This window comes from Conger conger, chromosome 12, assembly GCF_963514075.1.
Source record: "Conger conger chromosome 12, fConCon1.1, whole genome shotgun sequence".
Lineage (NCBI taxonomy): Eukaryota > Metazoa > Chordata > Actinopteri > Anguilliformes > Congridae > Conger > Conger conger.
The window spans coordinates 26274192-26300796 of NC_083771.1; the positions used below are offsets into that span (position 1 = coordinate 26274192).

The 26605-nt window shown below is 47.0% G+C and overlaps 1 protein-coding gene across 2 annotated transcripts in view; it reads right to left on the minus strand.

Moving 5' to 3' along the window:
* Positions 1-26605, minus strand: part of LOC133141684 (multiple epidermal growth factor-like domains protein 9) — a 64064-nt gene that overhangs the window by 28536 nt on the left and 8923 nt on the right. For both annotated transcript variants that reach the window (XM_061262297.1, XM_061262296.1), the window contains exon 2: positions 15380-15578. In XM_061262297.1, coding sequence (XP_061118281.1) covers positions 15380-15578 — 199 coding nt within the window. The remainder of the gene's footprint in view (positions 1-15379; positions 15579-26605) is intronic.

Genomic DNA, 26605 nt, shown 5'->3' on the forward strand with positions numbered 1-26605 from the left:
TAGACCAATGCACATGAGTTCACCAGGGAGGCTACATTTCACCTGTAATCTTCACCTGATTGAGTCATAAGGAATAACCTCCATGTTGCAAACTGTGGTTGTGGCATTCAGGCCACAAAGAAGAGAGTCTGAACGTGTAAGCTGTGGAGGGAGATGCTAGGTGGTCATTACGGAGTTAAAGCACGAAGTGCATACATTTCCAGAAGCATAGGGTTAAGTTGGCTCGCTCTATCTTCAAAATCCATTAAAGTAACAAGTGAGTAAATCAGAAGGGAGGGGTGCTATATCTGTAGTTTGTTACATTTGTGGTGAGATATTTGTAAATTTGCTCTTAAGTGGCTAATAGCACATTAGCTTAATGGGGTCACCAGATCTCACGCCTACGTCACAACACCCACACACACTCCCTCTCTGCTCCCGCGGGATCAACAGCCGGCCAGTTTCCATGGTAACGTGGCACAGCAGGCCTGCTCTTGCTCAGTGGTGTCATACAGTAAAAAGTTTGTCTCCATAGTAACGGAATTTGAAGAGGCAGCAGTGACTAGACAGGTTGAGAGCAGAAGGCAAAGTGCCCTATGAAAAGTAGGTCTTAGATAGGGAAAATCTAAAATGTGCCAAAAACACGGTTTGAGTGCAAGTCTTACATTATCACAGGAACTGTGTCGGGCTACATGGTTTGCAGACTGTACACGCTGCTTTACTGTACAGTGTACAAGTGTAAGGTTACAGCTCACAGGAATCCAATTAACCAACATGAGTGGCCTGTAGCGTAGTGGTTGAGGTACATGACTGGGACACACAAGGTCGGTGGTTCGATCCCCGGTTTAGCCAAAATGAGATCCGCCCAGCCATTGGGCCTTCAAGCAAGGCCCTTAACCCTGCATTGCTCCAGGGGAGGATTGTCTCCTGCTTAGTCTAATCAACTGTACGTCGCTCTCGAAAAGAGCGTCTGCCAAATTACATATAATGTATGTAACTTTAAGAGCACAAACGTATATGCAAAAATCTGTCAAGTTAATGTCCTTACATAAAAAAATTTACATTACTGCATTACATTATGTCTAGTCTCTCCATCTCCATACATAGCTTCTATGAGTGGCCATTTTGTTCAGAATTCCCCAGATCGCTTTCATGAAGTGTTTCACACTGTTATTAGGGGGTTATCAACAAATGAGTGAAGTGCTTGTTAGAAGAAAAAAAAAAAACCTCCACTCTCTTTTCAAGCTTCCAAAGAGGTTCTCAGGAGACATTGTTACAACTAATTATCAGAATTAGCACAAGTCATTTATTCAGGTTTGGCAATTAGCCGCTCTAATTATTGGGGCATCAAGAAAGTAGCTGTTAGCCTGGACTGTGATGACCCAACCCTTTGCCTAACACACAGGCAATCAATCAATAACTGTGGTAATGAGATCGAGGTAAACCTCTCTTAAGCTAGCAAATAGTGACGGAGCGCTGTGCAGGTCACATTACATAAAACTGCATTTAACAAAAGACAAACCCACAAGAACACTTGGCCTTTTTTTAAGGCCATTGTATTTGTAAAAACATTTTAACAATTTAACGGGTTTTGTCTTCAGGGGGACAAATAACAAAGGGGGCACTTCCTCTGGGTCCACGACAGATGAGATTACAGTCATTTCCATTCTCTGTCAATTTGGGAACTGGGAAAAAGCATTTCACAAGCCAAGAGAAGACACACTGACACACACACACACACACAGTCTGGTCCTTCATTTCAGAACCATGAAGTTGCCATGGCAACCGAATGCGGGGCAATGGGCTGAGTGCCAGAGAATATTCCGGCATTCCAAGTGCATGTCTCTGCACGACTGTGTGCGTATTTGTGTATATCTGAATGTGCTCGTATGTGTGTTTGTGTATATCTGAATGTGTTCGTATGTGTGTGTGCGTGTTTGTGTATATCTGAATGTGCTCGTAGGTGTGTGTGCGTCTGTGTTTGTGTACATGCGAATGTGCTCGTACGTGTGTGAGCGTGTTTGTGTATATCTGAATGTTCCCGTATGTGTGTGCGCGTCTTTGTGTATATCTGAATGTGCTCGTATGTGTGTGTGCGTCTTTGTGTATATCTGAAAGTGTTGTCTGTGCATTTTTTGAAGGGGGGGTTGAAGTGACAGCTCCAGTGAAAGTACACTGAGGTTCAGGTACAGACTGTCCTCTCTCTCTGTGCCTGCGGTACGCAGCAGTGTGTCAGTGGTGTGAGATCCATCAACAGTGCGCTCTCCCATTCCCCTTTCATGCAAGTTCAGCCCAAAAACAACTCCACCGATACCCCCCAACCTCCACCCAACACAGAATGACCACTCACCGCAACCGCGGGGCACACAGACACCTGGCTCCAGGACCTGCCTGTCCTGGGACACACTCCGCCCCCTGTGCCCTGACCGCATTAGAGAGCACAATCTGCCCTCTAGGACACACCTCTCCAATCCCGCACCACTTTAATCCTCTTTTCATCTGCTCCTTAACATCAAATATTTATGTGTGTACGGCTCGGTGTAGCAGTGCTGTCTCTGGCTAAAGCCCCAACAAGCCTCCCCCTCCACCTCGTCTCCTGAAACTTTCCCTGTCAGCCTCCCCCCCCCAAAATCTTAGCCCCTCTCAACCCCCCCCACAATCTTAGCCCCTCTCACTCACCCCCCCCCAAATCTTAGCCCCTCTCACTCACCCCCCCCAATCTTAGCCCCTCTCAATCCCCCCCCCACAATCTTAGCCCCTCTCACTCACCCGCCCCAATCTTAGCTCCTCTCACACACACCCCCCCAATCTTAGCCCCTCTCACTCACCTCCCCCAATTTTAGCCCCTCTCACTTGAATATTACAGATCCTGCAAGTTTAACTCCAGTCCTGCAGTGTCTGCAGCAATCAACAGCCAATTCGAGCCTTTTAAATGAGGTGTGTGGATTCCAGCCAAACAAGTATAAAATTAATCACTTAACTGTTCTGTTGAACTGGAATTTACATTACATTACGTTATTGGCATTTGGCAGACGCTCTTATCCAGAGCGACATACAGTTGATTAGACTAAGCAGGAGACAATCCTCCCCTGGAGCAATGCAGGGTTAAGGGCCTTGCTCAAGGGCCCAACGGCTGGCTACCCCACAATAAGATCCGCACAGCCGTTTAAATAAACAATTGAATGCCAAATGAAATTATCGACCAGTTACTTTTTAGCAGAATATTTGAATAATATTATAAAGTCTGAAATGGGCCTAAATGTTTGCTAACCCTGCTCCACCTGTAACAGGCCTAACTTGTGGTCATATGAACATCACAACAGAAGCCAATTCTCCATAGAGCCCTACCCATACTGCTTCCTCAACCACCCCAGCCCCCTCCCCCCCTTATCCCAGGATGATGTCCCCAGCTCTGTCCCCAAGGAACATCCATTAAAAATGTAAGACAGGATGATTATAAGAGAAGGGGCTGAATTAAGAAAGTGCAGAGTCTGAAAAAGGCTTGAGTGTGATAATTTATCTCCATCTAGACATCGTGCCAAAGTAATGAAAAACAGGCAAGCAGGATACCGGGATATACAGAAGAAAAGAGTATGACCCAAAGGAGGTTGGTTCAAATGAACCAAAAACTTTCAACTGATACACCTATATTTTTTATGCATTAACAATTCTTTTTTTATTTTTTTGTTATTCTCACCACGTTTGGAGAAATCTATCTGGTTCCACATTTAAGACATGAAGGTATATCAAAGGTCAACAACCTCACTTTCAGATTCAGTCCCTTTAAACACCGATGGAGGAAGACTTCAGATACTTAATCTCTTCAGGCTACGCCTAACCAAGACAAGGGATTAGCTGAATTTTTAAACAAGGCTTTAAAGGGATTAATAAAATGGATTACAAAGAAATATTTGAGGTGAGTTCTGTCTGCAGAATAAGGGAGCGAAGGTCGCAATGTACTTCAAGGTAAATTTTGCATTGAGGCAAAATTACTTTAATTTGACAATTCAATGAGGATCTCACCCCTGCCATGAAAGAACAAATCAAAGACTACCTCCCCATCCCCCCCCTCCCACATTTTGGGCCTTCCAAAAAAAAGGCAGTCAGGAAGGTTGAGACCTTGATTAGCGCTGGACTGATCAAGCATACTGACTGGATGGAGATTTATTGAGTGCCCTGACCTGTCGCCCTCAACCTGTCAGAGAACATCCGCAGATGAGCTCTCTGTTCAGGAGGAAAATGGAACACAATAAAATCAACCTGCTCCTCCCCCTCTCTGTCCCAGCTGCACGAACACAAGGGCAAACATGAGCATTAAGAGAGAATGTCTTTTCTTTCTATTCTTTACATGATGCTTTTCTTTCTATTCTGGGTCCTGTGTTCCAACACCTTGCGAACAGTGTTGGTGGTGTGCGTGCATTTGCTCTGGTACCGGGACAGAACCGGTAACCCCACGTGGAGAGGTGGATATGACCAACAGTCCTACAGACTGCTCCACACACCTCACCCCCAGGGGCCAAAGAGGTGCCAGTAAGCGCAACAGCCCAGAAAGCAAGCACCCATCGGGTCCTCTCAGAGCCAGCAATCCGCCCCACAGCGTTTCTCCACACCAGTTCCACAGCTGGAGCATTCACCAACCATACTGCGACCTCTGACCCTCATCTCACCCGCCTTGTCCGAACTGAACTAGCACAACATCGCAGTGCCAACTTTCACAATGCTCCTTTTCCACTCTGGTGGCATGACCACAATGCTTCAAGGTTTATTCACTCACTTTTTATGAACAGGCATCTTTTATAATCTGCTTTATATTTATATTTCCCCACAGACTTATTTATTTATTGGTGCGCCATTGCAGGAAAACCTGATCTTAGGTCTGCCTTGGGGACATTCATCACATGTCAAATGAGGCTAAGCAGCTGAGAAACTGAAAAACAAGGCATGAAATGATCTTTCTGACAACCATGTTGGCTCTGGGCTCTACTTCTGACTGAGTGTTGAGGTGACCTACAGCGGCCATTTTAGCTCTGTGATCTTTGGCTGGGAGACGGTGGCTGTGTTGGCGCTGTGTTCTCTGGCTAACTGGGGCCACACGTGACTTATGGAGTCCATTTTGGCTCAGGTCGCTCTGTCCTACTTGGGACTTATGCTCCATTCCAGCCATCTCTGAAACTCCTAAATACGACCATCCAACCAGGGAAGATTTCTGGAATCGCTCGTTATGTCGTAATTACAAATTACAACAGTTAACTCCAATATACATTTTTCCATCTATTTTTACTGTTCCCAAAAACCAGCATGATAAAAAGCAGCTCTGAAGGTTTTAGTGCTCCAAAGGTGTCAGAGCTAGCGACAGCTTCTTTTTACATGTCATTTGGCCAACACTTTCAATCAAAGCAACTTACGGTTGATTAGACTAAACAGGAGACAATCCTCCCCTGGAGCAATGCAGGGTTAAGGGCCTTACTCAAGGGCTGTGCGGATCTTATTGTGGCTACACCGGGGATCGAACCACTGACCTTGCGGGTCCCGGTCATGTACCTTAACCACTAAGCTACAGGCCGCCCTATTCTGCACTACCATGTTATTCTCATGTCACCACAGGCTGCTTGGAAGTAACCACTGGAGCGCTCCGAGCCTGTGACTCCGACCTCCCAGGTCAGAGCTATGAGTTCCACAGGGAGCGCAGCGGTAGGTGTCGGACGCAGGACCCGGCTCTCTCCTCGTGGCAGAGGCCGAGAGGCTGCTGAGACGAGGGTCTGGCCCCCGCCAGCCACGCCAGAGGAGACGTTTACAGAGGCAGGTGCAGTCTGCTCAGGTGGCCAGTGGCCCCTTCACACCCCCAGTGTGGGAGAAAACGCAGTGCGTCCGACACAACAAGGAAAGCAGCGCTGCTCAAGATTAGCACTGATTAAAGCAGGTGAGGAGGTACTGTGAACAACTGTGTGTGTGTGCGTGTGTGTGTGTGTGCGCTTGCAGTAATGTGTGGTCAAATACAGCAGTGTGTTTGAATGTATGAATGTGTATAGTAATGTGTGTGTTTCTGCGAGTGTATGTTTACAGTAATTACAGGGCTTTAAGTGTGATTGTGTACTGCAGTGTCTCTGTATGTGTGCTTGTACAGCAGTGTGTATAGCAGTGTTTTGTTGCACAGCATACAGTCGTGTGTGGTTGTGTAAGGGCATTGCGTGTGTCTGAGTACAGTTGGGTGTGTATAGTACGTGTGTGCACAGCAGTGTGACGAATAATCTCCATTCAAGCCATGGAAAGAGTACAGGGCTGCTAAACACACACGCACACGCACGCACACACACACACACACACACACACACACTTCTCTAAAGGGTCTATAGCTAGACATCCCTCATCTTCCTCCAGTGCAAAGCATTCCCACTGTTTTCTAAGCACACCCCACGTTTGAGCGGAAAGGTCTTTCTCATCCAGAGACACGAGAAACACAGAAAGACAGGAGCCTGCAAGATGTCACGGGGGCAGGGGGTCGGATGAAACAGGCTTTGTTTATTTCAAAATGGCGAGCCACCCAGCCATTCCGCAGACGGTGCCCGCAGCGAGCGAGCGTTCGGCGATGGCGCGCTCGTAAACACGCTTAACGGCAGGAGCGCTGACAGCGGCGAATAAAACACCGCGGCCGTGGAGCTCGTAAACGGGAAAATGTTTAGCAGGAGCGAGCAAAAAGAAAACGGACTCTACCGTAGTCATTTACGGAGATCACATGCGCTTAGGAGAGATGTTAACTGAAAGGTTCTGGGGTTAAACGCTCAAGGGTATGGCCAAGGGTGTTCTGGCCCCACGTGCTCTGGGAGGTGGGGGGGAGGAGGGAACCAAAATATGAGAGAGAGAGAGAGAGAGAGAGAGAGAGAGAGAGAGAGAGAGAGAGAAGGGGGGAATTCATTTCAAGTCGCAGCTTCTTGTTGACACACCTTGAGCCCACACACTCACACGTGTGCACACGTGCACACACACACTCTCTCTCTCACTTCCCTATCAGTCCTGTACTTCTCTCTCCCACTCTGTGTCTTTCCAGCTCCCATGATTCATTTTCTTATCTCTCTCTCTCTCTCTCTCTGCATCTCCCCTTCCTCTGCATCCTCGTTGTGTGATTGTGAGTGTAAAATCTCTCTCATTCCCCCCTCACTCTCACTCACTCATTACCTCCCCTTCTCTCTCTCTCTCATATTCTCTCCCTCTCTCTCCCTCTCTCTCTCTCTCTCTCTGCGGTTCATTCACAGATGCGGTCCTCCACGCCCCTGCAGCCACACAGCCTCCCCCTTCCCACACCTCCCCATTCCGATGATGTCTCCTGCCCTCTCACTTCCTCCTCCACTTCTCACCTTGCAGCTTCAGCGGGGTGCCTAGCGACCGTTGCTTAGCAACCGGCCAGCCATTTACGATTCAGGAGACGCATGTTCCTATTCTTTCATTCCCGCACCTCATCTGAGGTCAGAGGTCCGCATTTCCGTTACGGGGTAGGGATTGGGACGCTGCTCTAAAATGGACGTCCGTGTTTTCTGCCCGTTTGGGAGAGCGTTCTGGGTGAGCGTGCGGTTGCCAGGGCTCACCAGCCCCCCGCTGTGTGGTGAGTCAGGCGGGGGAATGACACACCGTGATGGGCTGTGCGCTTGTTGTGCATTCTGTTACATAAGGGCTCGTTTCACATGTCTTCTGGAATCGTACTGACAAGATTGCTAACCCTGGTGTGCGTGCGTGTGTGTGTCAGCGTGTGGAGTGCGCCTCTGTGCTTTCCCCTATATGCCTGCACGCACACACACGCGCACACACACACGCGTGCATTCACACGGAGACACACGCACACCCACAGAGACACAAACACACAGACACAGACACATAGACCCACACGCACACGCATGCGAGCTGAAGATGTCAGCTCTCCCCACCCCCCTGGCTGCTGCTGCAGATGTGGGTTTGCTGTCAGAGAGTCAGAGACAAACAGATGTGTTTGTCACACATTGATTTACCCTGCACCCATCCCCCTATCCCCTGCTCTACTCCACCTCCCCAATGTGCACCCCCCCCCCCCCCCCCCATCCTACTCTCCATTTCCAGGTCAGCAGCATGATCCCGAGATAAAACCTGGAGAACCGGACCAAAGGTTAATAAAGGTCACGGCTCGGCAGAGAAGTGTACAGTGAAGAGGATGTGTGATCTAGGATGGGAGGGCAAGGCCTGCTCTCTGTTCATATTTACACTATCACAGCCTGTACTACTCTCACAGCATGTTTCTACATATATTTATTTCTTACACTGTCAAATGTTATTACAAAAAAGTGTGATAACATTATCCCACACAGTGAGAAAATAAGTTCAATTGGACACAATTGTGTGTGTGTGTGTGTGTGTGTGTGTGTGTGAGAGTACGTGTCCTGAGCCTGTGTGTGTATGTGTGTGGTGTGCCTATGCGTATGTATGTACAGATAACTGAAAGAAGCTACATACTAGCAGCCCCCTCCACTCCTCCCCAGCACAGACGATCCCCCCACACAGAAGAGGAAGAGGCCCTGTGGGAGGTTCTGCTGTCTAATGGAGGCTGTTTTGGGTCTTCATGCAGAAACAGACAAGGTCAAACGCCGGTCTACGAGCTGGAACACACACCCAGGCAGGCCAAAGATAAACAGCATGAAGAGACAGCCACGTTGTCATCTCCCCCGCCACCGTGAGCATTCTGACACAAAATGGCTGCCGTGCATCACTCACTGCACATTGGGGGCAGCTGCACTGAGGTCTCCCCCCATCACTGTAAATTGTTTTGAGATCCTCACTATATAAATGCAATCATTGAGAAATAATTGATCAAGTAATGACCATGGGGAAAAATGGTACACATTCCTTAAAATAATCAATGGGAATTATCCAGGCCATTGCTTCCCTCACCCTGCCAAATCTAAACCAACTCCAAAAAGAGAATACACCAAAACCAAAGAAATTAAATTAGAATAGTTTTCAGCAGGTGGCGATTGACAGCTTCCACAAGAAAATAAGTTTCACAATTCAGGGACCTCTGAGAATTTTTACATTCCAATTCCCTCTTCTTTTTTTTTACGTCAACTAAATTTAGGGGTATGTGTCATGAATAGTACCTAAATAATTAAGTGAAAAACTTTAATAATAATGTAATGTACTGAATAATGATAATAAAGTAATAATGCGTTTACTACTCCAGCATAGTTCATGTGAGTGGATGCAGTGATCAGAACACAGAGTTAAAGGCCTCCTGTTGTGCACAAGGCCCCAGCCCAGTCATTTCATTCATTCATTCATTCCAACATCGATTGTCCAATCACAGTCCCCCATTCCAACACTATCCAGCATCCCAACCCTGGCAGGTCCAATCACAATCCAGTATTCCAACACTATCCAGCATCCCAACCCTGGCAGGTCTAATCACAGTCCAGTATAACAACAGGGCGAGGTGCTGCTGCAAAGGTTCTTCAGTCATAGGCCAGTATTTTCTCACTAACATGACCAGCTGCAGTCTAGTATTTACCCATTAACAAGAGCCAATCAACAGCCAGTATCCCCTCACTAACATGATCAGCTGCAGTCCAGCATTTACCCATTAACAAGAGCCAATCACCAGCTAGTACCCCTCACTAACATGACCAGCTGCAGTCCAGCATTTACCCATTAACAAGAGCCAATCACCAGCTAGTATCCCCTCACTAACATGACCAGCTGCAGTCCAGCATTTACCCATTACCAAGAGCCAATCACAAGCCAGTATTCTCTCAGTTTCTGCACACTGCCTTGGTGTGCTCTGGATCCCCTGAAGTAGTTAATTGCCTTTTTTCCCCTCTGGTCTCACCACACGTGACATCTGACAATCTCACTCTTTCATTCCATGTCTGCTCCTCTGAACCTCAGAAAAGTATGCAGTGACCTTCGCAGCACTTAACCCATAATAACCTCTATGATAACAAGGACAACACACACCCACATACATACATACATACCCTGGGGTAAAATCCAGCTATGACCAGCTTGAAGTAACCAGTTAACAGCTGTTACAGAATATACTTAGCTTGAGCTGGTCAAACCATGCTGAGTATGTCTGAACTGGTCAAATTGCTAGCAGCTGTTTCAAAACTTAGCTTGAGTTGTTTTTTTTACCAGGGTAAACACACACACACATTCACACACACACAAACAGATGCACATCCATGGACCCACATGAGCCCATGCATACAAACACACACAAAGGTATACTATGGGTAAGTGCATGGCTGGTGGTTTAGCAGAGCAGCAGTAGAAGATCAAAGTTCACAGGTAAGATGGCTAACGCGAGTAGCCCATCGATTGCAAAGCTCAGAGAGAAATCAGAGAAGAGTGTGTTTAGAATCTCTCCTTTGCCCTCTCCCTCTCTCACTCCCCCTCTCTCTTTCTCTCTCACTCCACTTCTCTCACTCTCTCACTCCCCCACTCTTTCTCTCTTACTCCACCTCTCTCACTCTCTCACTCCCCTCTCTTACCCTCCGTCTCCCTCTCTCCCCCTCTCCCTCCCTCTCTTCCTTTCCCTCCATTCCCCTTTCTCTTTCTCTATTTCTCCCCCCCTCTCTCTCCCTCTCTCTTTCTCCCTCTCCCTCTCCCACTCTCCCCCTCTCCTGGTCGTTCATTGTTATTCTATCTGCAGGGCTGCATTATCGACATGCAGTCCCTCCATGCGGCAGGTTGTTTAAAGGACCGAAGCGCTTCACATCAAGCGTTTTGCCGGGAGGACCCAGTGACTGTGCCCCACCTGGGATGTGAACTGGCAGGTCTCACCACGCGTTATCCACCACTCCATCTGTTTCTACAGATAGCTGCCCATCATCCCAGTTCTGTGGGGATGGTGTTTTTTACGGTTGGGAAACGCCCAGGGGCAGGTATGGAGCGTCTCTGGGGACTGCAGAGGCAGGGAGGCTGGCTGGCTGGCTGGCTGGGTGGTGGTGTTTATTCACTTGCATTGAGAGGTCTACGTTCTGCAGCAGATTCAGCATGCAGCATTCAGCATGCAGCACTCCCGGATCAGTTTCAGCAGTTTCACAGGAGGGCTGGAGGTGATTAGGGTTGGACATAATGAGCTGAGGCATGATTAAAGGTAGAAACAACACAAAATGTTCTCACAATATTCCTGGGATGTTCTGTCAGTGTTATAACATTGCCACCACATGGTAGCAACATTGTGAGAACGTTCTATGTTTGCTGGGAAGCCAGGACAGAACAGGTCAGGATGAGGGTCATCCATCCATCCATTATCTGAACCCGCTTATCCTGATCAGGGTCGCTGGGGGGCTGGAGCTTATCCCAGCATACATTGGGCGAAAGGCAGGAATACACCCTGGACAGGTCGCCAGTCCATCACAGGGCACACGCACCATACACTCACACCTACGGGCAATTTAGACTCTCCAATCGGCCTAACATGCATGTCTTTGGACTGTGGGAGGAAACCGGAGGAAACCCACGCAGACACGGGGAGAACATGCAAACTCCGCACAGAGAGGCCCTGGCCGATGGGGATTCGAACCCAGGACCTCCTTGCTGTGAGGCGGCAGTGCTACCCACTGCACCATCCGTGCCGCCAGGATGAGGGTCATGATGATGATATTTAGATCTTGAGGACTGTGATCATGGCAATGTTGATAGTGATGGGGGAGAGGAGGATAGTGGTGATGATGGTGGTTGTCATGGTGATAATGACGATATCAATGATATCAGTGAAAGTGATAACGATAATGATGATGATGATGATGATGATGACGATGATAATGATAATTGTACCAAAGAGAGACAGTGATAATCATAATGATGGTGGTTGTCATGGTGCTGGTAATGATGATGGTTATAATGATGATATTAACGATATCAGAGAAAGTGATAATGATAATGATGAGGATGGTGATGATGGTGGTTGTCATGGTGCTGGTAATGATGATGGTGATAATGATGACATTAATGATATCAGAGACAGTGATAATGATAATGATGAGGATGGTGATGATGCTGGTTGTCATGGAGATGGTAATGATGATGGTGATAATGATGATATTAATGATATCAGAGACAGTGATAATGATAATGATGAGGATGGTGATGATGCTGGTTGTCATGGTGATAATGACGATACTAATGATATCAGTGAAAGTGATGGTGATGGTGGTGATGATGATGGTGATGATAATAATGATGATAATGATATCAGAGACAGTAATAATGATAATGATGAGGATGGTGATGATGGTGGTTGTTATGGTGCTGGTAATGATGATGGTGATAATGATTGTGAGCACTTATCTCTGAGTGTTGAAACGGCTCCTTGTGGGCAGCACATGAGCATCATTTTCCCTCACTCCAAATCACCGCTCCTTCTGTGAGTCTGTCATCTGTTTACCGGCCAAGGCTCTCCCACATGGTCACACTTACTCACTCCCTGTACCAGTTCATTTTTAGATACACATGTACGTACACACAGTCTAAACACACCTGCTCAGACACATTTAAGTAAAACGTGCACACACACTCACAGACACACACACACACACAGACACATCTGACTCAAATGTGCACACACACATGGACACATCTGACTCAAATGTGCACACACACACACATCTGACTTAAATGTGCATACACACACACACACATCTAACTCAAACGTGCACACACACACACACACACACACACCTGACTCAAACTTGCACACACACACACACACACACGCGACAGAATGGCTACAGTGGTTTCACTATTGGATGGCCATCGTTGTGCAAGAGAAGCTGGTAACCCCCCAACATTCCTTTACACAAACAGGGGAATTCAGTAACCTGGCAACCGCCCTTACAGTAAAGAGCCATATACTGTGATGACGATGCCATAACCACATGTTATCCTTGCAAACATGTTAACGCTGTGCCTGTTTACAAGCAGTACATGGTTAAAGGGAAGACAAATATTTTCTTTTTTTAATGGAGCCGTTTTCCTGACATCCAGCCATGTCCCACGTGTAAACAGGGAAGGTTTACTTAGTAACATTTATGCAAATAACTGTTGTGGTACCCTTGAGCTAAAGCACTTTACTGAATATCTTCAGTAAATATCTGGCTCTCCATGAACGGACATCCAGGACTCCCACATAAACTCAGAGAGCACATATCCAGCTGTGCACAAAACAGCAACAGAAAGAACTTACTTTTACTGAACACTGCCAAAAGCAGTTGGTATCATTACATCATTAAAAGTGCTGCAACCGCTAGAACATAATAAAAATACAGTTTCACATGAAGTAACAATCTAGAAACAGACAAAAAGGCTGTGTTGCTGGCCCATTTGTATCGGAAAATACAAAATGGTCATATAATAAGGCAGATATTGGGAACTGAGTGCACCTGTCATTTTAGCAACAAGCAAGTAGCTTCTAGACACTTAAAAGCTGTTCGACCTTGTTATGCCAAGCGCTGGCCAAATATAAAATAATTTGCATTCATTAATAAATGAAGGCAGGAATAAACATGACATAGCGCATATATTAACTTACATACACGCACACACACACACACATGCAGGCACGTACACACACAGAGACTCACACTCACAGATACCCAAACACACAAATGCTCACACACGCACACCTACACACACGCATGTACAGACAAACACACTAACACACGCACACACACACACACACACACACACACACACACACACACACACACACACACACACTGTTTCTGGCCCTGCAGTATCCTCCGAGGAACATACTGTCCTGTCTGACTGAGAGCAGGTTACAGCATGTTATAACTGATCACAACTTATCAGGTTAAATAAAGGTGAGAATTATAGCCGAAACGAAGGAAAACACACCCAACACGTCCAACGGGACTGACGGTGTCAATCAGTCTCCCCGCCCCACACCCACGCAGTGACATCATCCAGTTCCAGCGCAGGCAGGTAAGGACCAGGTGAGGAGATGTGTGCAGGTGCAGGTGTCAGGGCAGGTACACGGAGCACCTTCCTCAGGTGAAAGATACTGACATGCAATGAGTGCCTGACCAGCGAGCGGTCAGACCGGCGGGCGGTCAGCCTCACGTCACTCAGTGACCGCGGTGCGCAGCCCTGAGGTGTTCCAGGAGGGGGCGTGCAGTGACATGCCCAGCTGAAACCTGCCGGGCAGGGAGACACGCTCTGGCCTGCCCATAACGACAAGCATTCCAATGCTGCAATGGTACGCTGTGCACAAAAAAACATACAGGTATAGAAGCGCTTCCCATTGGCCAGCACAATCCTCAGGGACGCCACCGATAGGCAGTGGTGGGAGAAAATGGTTAGAACTCTAGGACATGTAACTAGTATACCCATGGAGGGTGGGAGAGATTCACTGGTAATTCTCCATCTTATCTACGCAAGGTACACTCAAGTGCAGAAAAACGACACGTGAATATTGTCGAATGGAAAGAGAACCGAGAATCCGAATGCGGCAGTTACACGCTTTAACTCTGCAGTAAGTCATCCCACCACCAACCTAGCAGAGCCACTGTTCCTGTCTCCACAACACGCCCACGAAACACCTCCCAAGGAGTGCAGCTCCCTGTTTACCCCGTTGAAGAGCGAGCGATTTTTTATTATTCGAAGCCAGTGTTCTAGAACTCCCTTGCCTCCAATTAGCAGAATACATCAGCAGTATAGTGTTCAGTTAAGAACAGTCCAATCATATATTTGCGATCTTACACATTAAAGGGCTAATAGACAATGTTCAAATCGTAGCAGAATGTTTTGCCTAATGAATAAGCCCTTTCCTTCAAAATGGGACATAGGCCTATGTGCACATCCATCGCAATTATGGAAAAACTTCATTTTCTACGGTAACACTGAAAACCCGCTTCGGCAAAACTGGTTAAAACCCAGCAGAATGGCAATCATCAAACAACACAGCAGCTGAATGGAGCTCTACGGCAACAAGCTGAATTCGGTCCTGTGGCATCCTCTTATCCCTGGTGTGGGGAGAAGCGTGGGGCGAGTGTGGCGAGGCGTGTGGCGTGTGGCGCGTGTGGCATGTGCTGGCTGCCATGTGGCGTGTGGCGGGTGGTTTGTGGCTTGTGACGGGTGGCGTGTGGCATGTGGTTTGTGGCGGGTGGTTTGTGGCTTGTGACGGGTGGCGTTTGGCATGTGGTTTGTGGCTTGTGGTGCATGCCGGGTGGCGTGTGGCATGTGGTTTGTGGCGTGTGGTGCATGCCGGGTGGCGTTTGGCATGTGGTTTGTGGCGTGTGGTGCATGCCGGGTGGCGTTTGGCATGTGGTTTGTGGCTTGTGGTGCATGCCGGGTGGCGTGTGGCGTGTGGCTCGTGGCACGTGTGGCGTGTGCTGGGTGGTTCGTGGCGGGGGGCTCGTACCTGTTGCAGCGGTCCTCGACGGCCCCGTAAGAGTCGCAGCCGCAGGGCAGACAGCCCGTGGAGCCGTTGGTGAAGTGCCCCTCCTCACAGTCCTCACACTGCAGCCCCGTGTAGCCCAACAGGCAGGAGCACTGACCCGTTCCCTCATCACAATCCTCCGGGTCTGACACGCCTTCGCTGCTGCAGTTACACAGCAGGTCTGTAGGGACACACACAAGCACACACGGTCAGATTATAGGCACACACAGGCAGAAATAACAACACAAATACTCACTGCACACAGCAGGTCTCCAGGGACACACACACGCACACACGGTCAGATTATACGCACACACAGGCAGAAATAACAACACAAATACTCACTGCACACAGCAGGTCTCCAGGGACACACACACGCACACACGGTCAGATTATACGCACACACAGGCAGAAATAACAACACAAATACTCAGCTGTACACAGCAGTTACATTGTCTATACAGAGGTCTGGGTGGTCTGTAGTGTAGTGGTTAAGGTACATGTCTGGGACCCGCAAGGTCGTTGGTTTGATTCCCGGTGTAGCCACAATAAGATCCGCACAGCCGTTGGGCCCTTGAGCAAGGCCCTTAACCCTGCATAGATCCAGGGGAGGATTGTCTCCTGCATATTCTAATCAACTGTACTTTGCTCTGGATAAGAGCGTCTGCCAAATGCCATTAATGTAATGTAATGTAGAGGTGAGCACACACATATGTCAGTTCATCTGCAACCAAGTGGGAATACAGTGCACACACACACACACACAGGCCAACACAGGGGGATGTGTCACAGGGGACAGGAGTATTGGAAAGGACCCCCCACCCCAATGACAATACCACACACCACACACACCCCACCCTGGTTCATGATGCTCCGGGGCCCCGGGGATGACAGTTACAGGAAGACAAAGTCAGAGTTTCCCCTGCACACACAGGCTGACTCTGAGACTCTGAGAATGGGAGTTTCAGACATCAATCCAGAAAGCCCCAAAAATGCTCAACTGGTCTCAGTTCCGGTGCTTGAGAAGGCCATGACAAACGAAGAACCAAGCTTCTCAAACTACGCGGCAACTGAACTGCTCCATCGTCAAAAAGACACCCCTCTCTGTGGGAAAGAATTATGACAACTTAACTACCATTACCATTGACCTGTTGTACATTAAGAACCATTAATTTACAACTGACATCAACCGTGTCTTCTGTGTGTATGAACGCACCAAAACCACGGCAGCCCACTCCATTAGAGAACCACCGCAAAAAGCCATTCACAATTGTGTTAACACTGTACACAGCCATGTAATTTCATTGAGGTAATGTGGTGTTGTAGCGATGCATTTCATCAAGGCATTGGGCTGAGCTGAGTTAACTGTATAGAGGAAATCTCCCTGTACTAAAAATTAGTCATAGAGCTGCACTAGCACCGTGCCAGGTTTTTATTCTATTATTGCAAACCTTCTCCCACCTTGGAGAACCATAAAGCCCGTCTCAATTACAAAAGTAAAGCACCGCTCTTAACTTGGCAGCAGTAGAGCGGCATATCCAGTCATACTCGCCCGTTAATGGCCTTTTAAATATTTAAAAGGAGCGTATTTAGAAAGCGCTCTGGGAAAACAAAGCCGTGTGTTTGCTCCTCATCTTTTCCCAGCATCAAGTACACCGAGTGATAACCTTGGGCAGCGATATCGCCGCATTGTTTCTCTGGATTTTCCTGGCGGGAGCAGCGGCCGTTATTTCACTCGATCGCACATCAGAGAGATAGAAATCACATTAGCACAGACGGAGATCCCATATCACAGGCCAGCGTGGGTACAACATTTCCCCTCCCCTTTAATCGTAATTCTGTTTTGTTTTTTTGTTTAGTTTTTTATCAAAATAAAGGATTAAGTAGGGGAGAGCAGGACTGGACAGCAGCAGTAGTTGGGTGCCACAGTAGTTTTTAGGCGGCTGACTCCAATGGCGCGGATGAAGTCATCCGGAATTCTCCAAAGGAAAGGTGCGAGGAGACGGATACTTATACCGCTGTCCTGCCAACGTTGCTACCGCGGCTCAGACATTATCGCACAATCTGCAATAACCTCGCGTCACATCCAAACCAGAGAAGCGGAGCTGAAACAGCTTGGCTTGAAGGCCGCTTCATCAGCACTGCAAGAATGTTTTAAGAAAAGCGCTGTGCGGAGAATTCTGATTCAGTCAGCCGCTGTATCCTTATTTCACACCGCAGAGTGCCACTGCAGCACACTTTCTCTTTCTTTCTCTCTCTCTTTTTCTCTCTCTCTCATTCACACACACACACACACACACACACACACACACACACACACACACTTTCTCTCGATATCTCTCTCTCACACACAGTACACATCATCACGTTGTACTCCGCTACAGTACGCTTGAACCTTTCTGTTTTTGACGAATTGGAATTTAATTCCACAAAATCTATTGCCTTATTGGCTTGACAACACGTAAATGTAGCATTGCCAAAGTATGCATTTACACAAAATGTAAATCAGCAATAACAATAAAATCAACTACATAACACCACTTGTATCACCTTCCAAATTTCATAATATAAAAAAATGAATGAATAATCATCATCACGATCATCTGCATGCAGCACCAGGTCACCGCCCTCTCTATATTCTCCAGGAAAATAGGACAGGAATGGATATATTTAGCAGCAGATAACAGCCCATACATCTTACACTGGCCTGGCTGGGGAACTCATCAGAGGGGGGTGCCGCACCTTGGAAATGGAAGACATGGTGTATGGCAGGTTGACCCGAGCAAGCTGAAACCTGGAGGCAGGGCATGGTCAGCCCTCTGCAGGTGGCCCTCAACCAGGTTCAACCAGAGAGGCAGAGCAGTATTAAAGGTACAATAGGTAAGAACTTTGTGTTAAAATATTGTTACAAAACCATTGTAAATCCCTTCCTATCATTGAAAAATGCTCACTGACATGTTGACTCACCCTCTGCCTGCGTTTATAGTCCTTAAATTCGGGTTTCAAAATATGCAGTTGATGGGCCGGCACTCTACCGAAACATTGTATAGCTGTACAATAATGCAAGCTCATTGGTTGAAAATTGGTTCTAATTGCCACAGCCAATGGCGCATTTACAGAGAAGGGGCTGGATAAACAGTGTTTTGGTTTGAGCGTATTTGTTGCTGGAATTCCTCTCCTGACCGTTAGAAGTCTGAAATTACCTATTGTACGTTTAAGGGCTGGTACATGGCTTGGTACGAGTAACTGGAGACTGTGTTAGTCTGTGCCATTGCGCAGATGTGTAGCCTGGGCAGTTGTCTGTGGGGTGGAAATACCCCAACAGTAGGTGACAGGAAAACCACAAGTTCATTGAGGGTCAAAAAGTTACTTTCGATTTGTCAGGTTTTTATTACTGCCTGGGTGTTAGTTTCACCGTGGGGACGATATTGTCCTTTTTTCCAATTTTCCTGTAGTTGCCTGTCGTGTAACTGACTACCCTCCAACTCGTTACCATCATTCGCCCCAGCTGTGGGAGGGCTATTTAGACGCTCTTTGGCTGTAGGTCGGCGCTTTAGCCGCATCCTGAAGTCTGTGCTACAGCATTCTCTCTCGCTATTGTGTTCCTGACAATATCCTTGTCAAACCCCTTTACGTTCGTTATTTTTTGCTTCCTTTGAGGCCCTTAGTGTGGGTACTGGAAGTGTTCCTTAGTTCAGCTCCCTCTGTTTCCACTATACAGTGGTGTGAAAAAGTGTTTGCCCCCTTCCTGATTTCTTATTTTTTTGCATGTTTGTCACACTTAAATGTTTCAGATCATCAAACAAATTTAAATATTAGTCAAAGACAACACAAGTAAACACAAGTTTTTAAATGAAGGTTTTTATTATTAAGGGAGAAAAAAAATCCAAACCTACATGGCCCTGTGTGAAAAAGTGATTGCCCCCTAAACCTAATAACTGGTTGGGCCACCCGCCACCAAATTAAAAAACAATAGAATACACAAAAGTAAAAGTAATTACAAATATACCCTACTGTGAATACAAGTACTTCATTTTTTTTTAAAGATGATTACATAGCCCAGATTATATGTAGTCTGTTACTACCCCAAACTGTCTAACCGTTTGCACCAGAGCACCAGAAACCAGTTACCAGCTAGAATCTTCTGCCATTAAGAAGCAAATATGACTGGGGATCTGGTTAGTGTATATAATCTGTGATGTAACCAGAATGTGCCAAGTATGCTGAAGCAAGCAGCTACGGAGCTGCAGGAGGGATAAACAGCCTCTCACATGAATCACCAAGTGAGGTTTTATTATTTTTTGGGACTGACAGCTGCTGATGCTTCGGTTGAGCAGACCTTTGTTGGAGCGCGAGTAACAATAGCGGACTCATCACCTGTCACTCTAGGCCCTGCAGGTGTGAGAATGCTTCAAGTTACCATCTCATAGAGAGCAGGCTGATTGGTAAACAAAGGCAACTTTGGGCACTCACCCCTGGACCTGGAGTACCACAGTGCCTGCTAGGCTACTCAACCCTGGACTTGGAGGGCCACAGTGCCTGCTAGGCTACTCAACCCTGGACCTGGAGGACCACAGTACCTGCTAGGCTACTCAACCTTGGACCTGGAGGGCCACAGTACCTGCTAGGCTACTCAACTGTGGACTTGGAGGGCCACAGTACCTGCTAGGCTACTCAACCTTGGACCTGGAGGGCCACAGTACCTGCTAGGCTACTCAACCCTGGACCTGGGGGGCCACAGTACTTGCTAGGCTACTCAACCCTGGACCTGGAGTGTAGCAGTGCCTGCTAGGCTACTCAACCCGGGACCTGGGGGGCCACATTGCCTGCTGTGCTACTCAACCCTGGACTTGGAGGGCCACAGTACCTGCTAGGCTACTCAACCTTAGGCCTGGAGGGCCTCATTGCCTGCTAGGCTACTCAAACTTGGACCTGGATTGTAGCAGTGCCTGTTGGGTACTCTACCATGGACCTGGAGGGCCACAGTGCCTGCTGTGCTACTCAACTCCACTGACTTTCTTTGAAGGCTTGAGGGCTGAGCTGCTGCAAGCCATTAGCAACACTGATGTTAATTTTTATTTAACCCATTAGTCTGCAAGCTGTAAAATTGTATTCATATACTTAGTGGAATAATGTAGGTATTGTATGTTTGAAGAAAACATGTTTCTGCCAAGTACCATTAAAAGACTTTTGAAAGAGCGCATTGAAAAATAGTGATTGTTTAAAATTATTTTACAGCGTTTTTTTTCCGATCCGAGTTAACTAAAGCTGCCCTGTTTAAAGGCTGCCAGGGTTGGGGGAGGAAAGGAGGGTACTATGAATCCTTCAAACACAGACTCAGTCCCACACAGGCACTCATTCACACACATTCACAGATGAATTCAAACAGGCCAGCAGACAGGCACACACACGTTCACACAAATACACACAAAGATTCACTCACAGACAGATGGCCATACATACACAGTTCACACATAAATACACACATTCAGTCACACACAGAAAGGCATTCACACGCACAAGCACATACACATTTACTCACACACAGAAAGACATTCATGCTTGCAGGCCACACACACACACACACACACACACACACACACACACACAGTAGCCAGCCACATCTTTTTAGGTGCAGATGGTGATGGCCACATTCTGTATTCCAGAATCAGCCTCCTTCCCCACCATGTTTCTATGTTTCTAAAGGTTAACTCAAAGGTCTGGCTGGTGTCTCCTGATGCAAAGGATTACCCCAGAGGGCAGAGGGCAGATCTGGACAGGCACCAGGCAGGGAAGGGCTTCTGAATGCACCTGGATAAGGTGGAATTGGGGGATGGGGGGGCAAATGGCCAGGTTTCACATGTATACCAGCGTGTTTACAATACAGCCTTGTTTGTGCCCTGCAGCAGGTAAATGTGAAGAGGAACGCGGGGGTGTTTTTTGAGTCACCTGCGTGTATCAGCCGTAGACTGTTGGCTATGGCGGGTTCCCGGGGTTCTGTAGGTGGGTTGCAAGCCTCTGTGTGTCCTGACCGTCAAACGCCCTGAGGCGCAGTGTCCTGGGAACCAGCCCATAACACCCAAGCACTCGATTCCCGCCCTGGGTGTGTCCACGTGTCCCTGAGCAAGACACCTAACCCCCAAATGCTCCTGACGAGCTGGTTGGTGCCTTGCACGGCAGCCAATCGCTGTTGGTGTGTGTGAATAGAAGGCATCGATTGAACAGAGCTTTGGATAAAGGGGCTATATAAATGGCATTTAAACTGACTCTTACTGAGTTACCTCACAGAGTCAGTCTCCCCTACAGCTCACCGCACGGACGCATACAGATATGCAAACACACCCTGGGGTTTGGATTAGATGGTTGGCAGTCTGGCCTGCGAGTTCCCAGCCTGCGGAGTATTGATTACGAGCTCGGGGCACGTGCCGCTGGGCTCGATAAGCTACAGCACAGCCCCCCCGCCCCGCATCCCCGCTCACAGCGGTTAGTACAGAAACCGAAACCACTCCAGGGATCGCAAATCAAAACCGAAAGTCAAATAAATCGCCTCCAACTTTTCGTTTCACCTGCAGAGAGACAGCGCCAGACTGCAATTTATCGTTTGCCTTTTAATTCTCCTCCTGAAAAGCAAGCCCGGCTCCTGTAAATCAAAGTGACGTACCTCTTCATGACCACACAACCCAAGCCTGCTCACAGTCCCCCACTGCGGGACAGTGCCATCAAAGCCCATATGCTACAATATCGCTGATGCTATATCCTCTTACTATACAAAAAACAGTCGATTAAACTGGGGGGGACTACATACATAAAAAGGGCTGTAATTCCTACACAGATCACCTGATAATTATACCTACCTATATGTGATACACACAACGTTATATAAAGCGTGTCATTTACTGGATGATGTATGTCATGAAAATGACACAGGCGGCATGGATGTTGCAGTGGGTAGCACTGCCGCCTCACAGCAATTGCATTTGCTGGATTTTCTTCTAGTGTCACTGCTGATTCTGAGGGAACACCAACATTCAATCTGTGTATTTTTGTTGTCAGCATTGTGTTGAGGACTTTGTCCCGTTGTGCTTTGGGACTGTAATAAGCGGATTATCAATTATGTGAGCGTAATCATTCCCTGAATTTGACACAGGCCCAGGACCCCCACCCCCCAGAGAGGCACTGAGGTTAGGCTAAGCACCACATGCAACACCTTCCTACTAGATTGCAGATAACTGTTCATTGATCTTCATTTTTCTACGTACTGGTGCAAATGTTGTTTTTTTTCTGGTCATATAAATATCGGGAATGCGCAGTGACAGTAGGGCGGCCTGTAGCGTAGTGCTTAAGGCACATGACTGGGACCCGCGAGGTCGGCGGTTCGATACCCGGTGTAGCCACAATAAGATCTGCACAGCTGTTGGGCCCTTGAGCAAGGCCCTTAACCCTGCATTGCTCTAGGGGAGGATTGTCTCCTGCTTAGTCTAATATCAACGGCAAGTTGCTTTGGATAAGCCAAATGACATTCATGTAATGGTTTCTTTCACACACACTGGACACCAAGCCACAGCTGCTGGTCTCCATTCCACCATTGACATTTATTTCTCCATCAGTTATTAGACGCACAGTCAAACAGTCTTAGTGTTAAATCCACTCGAAGAGGGGTAACAAATAAGGGTTACCACTCAAATAAGACGCCAATATGTATGGGACAATATGTATTCGACTAGTTCAAAATAGTCTTTCAGTTGATTTTGCTGCGTCAAAGGGAAGGGTGCAAAAACCTTAGCATTTAAAATAACCTTAGTCAGTGTCTCACTGATTAAATAAAATGAATAAATAAACTGTAAAATCTGGTATTTTTGTCACTTCATTTCTCCACACGCACCGTGGGAGGAAAGCTCCTTCACTCTCACTTCACCCTCTGCCTCATTATTATCTCTGCTTCTTCGTTTTCTCTCTTTCTCCCTCCCTTTTCACCATCCCCCACTCTTCCCATCCGTGACCCATGTTATCACGCCCTCATGCGTTTCCCCATTTCAACTGAAATACAGGAACCTGCCAAAAACAGCTGGGAGCTGGGCCCAAGATCAATGCACTCACAAATTTTGTAGCATAAAACACATTGATAAATTGCAGAAACATTGGGTTTAATAAATACATTGTTATTGAGCTGACACTTTTATCCAAAGTGACTTACAGTTGATCAGACTAAGCAGAGGACAGGGGACAGGGGTTTTCCAATGGCGACATTTCCGCAGGCCAGTGTTAATGATGTGACCACCAGCAGGACCGCAAGCCTCTTCAGAGAGTAGATTTTATCTTTTCTGTCAACATTTTATTTTTTTAAATCAACGTTCGCTCTCTGCCACTGTCTCTAAATGAGTCAGTCTATTGAGTCAGCCGTTGTCACAGTTCAAGTTTGAGCGAGAATGCTTGAAGACTCGAGAAAAAAGATTAGAAAAAGGGCAGAGAGAAAACGCTAAGCCAGACGCACCTTCTTTAACAATAAAGCATCCTGAACAACTCGTGCCAACTGCAGGTTCTGTAGCAACAAGAAGCAACATGTTTAATTGTAAAATGGTTACTTAATTTGCCACTTCCTTATGATAACAGCATCCCATTCTAAACATGCACTCATACACGGGACTATATATGAAAATGATCAATGCCAAACGAACTGATAGTTTATGAACACATGTACTCTGACTTATACAAACTCTGTGAGAGTTAAAATAACACTGAGTAAACACTGTCATTTCAGGGTGGTGTATACTGTAGCTAGTGCCCTGCAGCACGAGAAATAAATCAGAAATAAAGTGGCAGTGGAGATACATTTTTGTTCTTCAAGGATCAAATGTCCCAAATGTACCTTGAAAGTACAGTAAGGTTCTCGTTTTGGTACAAATTAGTATGTTTTCCAAGCAAAAAAAAGGTACAAATGAATTATATATTGCTGGCTAGGGGTACAATTTAAGTATGTCCAAGCATTTGTACTGTTTTAGGCACTTTTCATACGTTTATTTCTGAGAGTGTATGAAACTCTTATTTCACTGAATAAATACAACTTGTCTGGTATGCAGACACCCCGGCTCAATGCTACTGAAGTACACAGTACACAGTACACAATACACAGTACACAGCAATTTAGACTCTCCAATCAGCCTAACCTTCAGTCTTTGGACTGTGGGAGGAAAACGGAGTACCCGGAGGAAACCCACATGAACACGGGGAGAACATGCAAACTCCACACAGAGAGGCCCCGGCCGACCGGGATTCAATCCCAGGACCTCCTTGCTGTGAGGCGGCAGTGCTACCCACTGCACCAACAGTGCAAAGTGCGTTGCAAAAAAAAACAAAGTTTGTCATTTCCTCCTGCTTTTTTTCAGTCATGGTCCAATAGAAGTGGAGTAATGAGGATTAACTGCAGCATCTGCTAACCTGTGAAGCAGTGCTTCTCTTCTCTCCACCCTAAACAACATCAGGAGAGAGGTGTGCAAAACGGACACACACATTTTCAGGACACTCTTTCACAGCACACGTCAAAAACATGCATCTGAGGGTGTGGGTGAACATGTGTGTTATGTGTGTGCTTCTTAGTACATGCTTATGTGTGTTTGATTAATTGTGTGTGTGTGTGTGTGCGTGTGTTCACAGTCCTTTGTTCTCCGAGACACCTGGTTTAGGTTAGAGGGGGTATATCACCTCCGTATCCAGGAGTTATGAAAGGACATGTCCATCATCCACCTTTACGATTAATTCAAGTTGGAAACATATGCGTGCACACACACACGCACACACACACACACATACACATACACATACACATACACACACAGACACACAGACACACAAACACACACACATTCACTGACATACACTCAATCATGCAAACACTAAAACTCAGTCCCTCCATCCGTGGCCCATTTGTGGAGCAGTAGCAGGGAATCAACACTGAAGTGCTGCGGCTCAAGACATAACGACCTCGCTTCACACAACCCCACAACCCCACAACCCGTCCGGCCCATAATGCACTGCATTAATCACCACACCACCTGCAAGCCAAACAGCTCTATTCACCTGCTCACAAGCTCATTCCAATCCCCCTTTTCTCCCTCTTTTTCCTTTTCTTTTCTCCTTTTCTTGCCCCTAGCTCCGCCCATTGGGAGAGGGTAGGAAAAGATGAAAGAAAAGGAATAAAGACAAAGAAGTTGAGAATGTGAATTAGATAGATGGAACGCCCTTGCTCCTTCAGACGTCAGTTGGAAGCCACGTCAGTTACATACCGGCAGACGGGCAGATGTGCGGCAGATGGGGAAAGGTAGATCCACAGGTCGATCATTTACACATCAGGCTTTCTGAAAAAATACTTCTGCAAAGGATGCGCTGATGTTTTCTTGCTCAAAGGAAAGATTGGGAGTTTCCTAACTTCTGCTTCTAGCACCGAGAAGGAACATTTATAAAGGGGTTGGAAAAATAAGCGTTTGGAATGAGCCCCATGTTCATCACGGCCTGCAAGTAAACACACTGGTACACGGCACGGCCACCAGGATCTTAGGCTCTAGTCGGAGTAATTACTTTATTTTGGGGTATTTGCTTTAGATTACGTTCTTTCAGGCGTCTTGGGCACCACTGAGAGAATTTTTACTTGTCATCTTGTGAAATAAACCAGGCAGCCTACTCATTCTGACCTGATTTAGTCGGAAGCGATATTTTTTCGGTAGCTTTGGTTTATTCACCTTTCTTATGATCTGGTCCTTTTGACGTTTGCAGAAGCATATGGTTGCAATGCAAATTGTATGCATTCAATTTATGTGACGATGGACACTTAGATTTGACGAAAACAAGACTCTTCCTTTTTATGTTTGCATACTTTATTTTCTAGAGAGGGCGGCCTGTAGCGTAGTGGTTAAGCTACATGACGGGGACCCGCAAGGTCGGTGGTTCGATCCCTGGTGTAGCCACAATAAGATCCGAACATCCGTTGGGCCCTTGAGCAAGGCCCTTAACCCTGCATTGCTCCATCCTGCTTAGTCTTATCAACTGTATGTCACTCTGGACAAGAGCGTCTGCCAAATGCCTGTAACGTAATGTAGTGTCATGGGTGGATAGGAATACGGTCTCTTTAGCGTAAGTGCCCCAGCTTTAGGAACTAGCGGGGACACAGAGAAGGTAAAAGTGAGGGGCCGATGGCACCCTGGCTCCCCCTGTTCC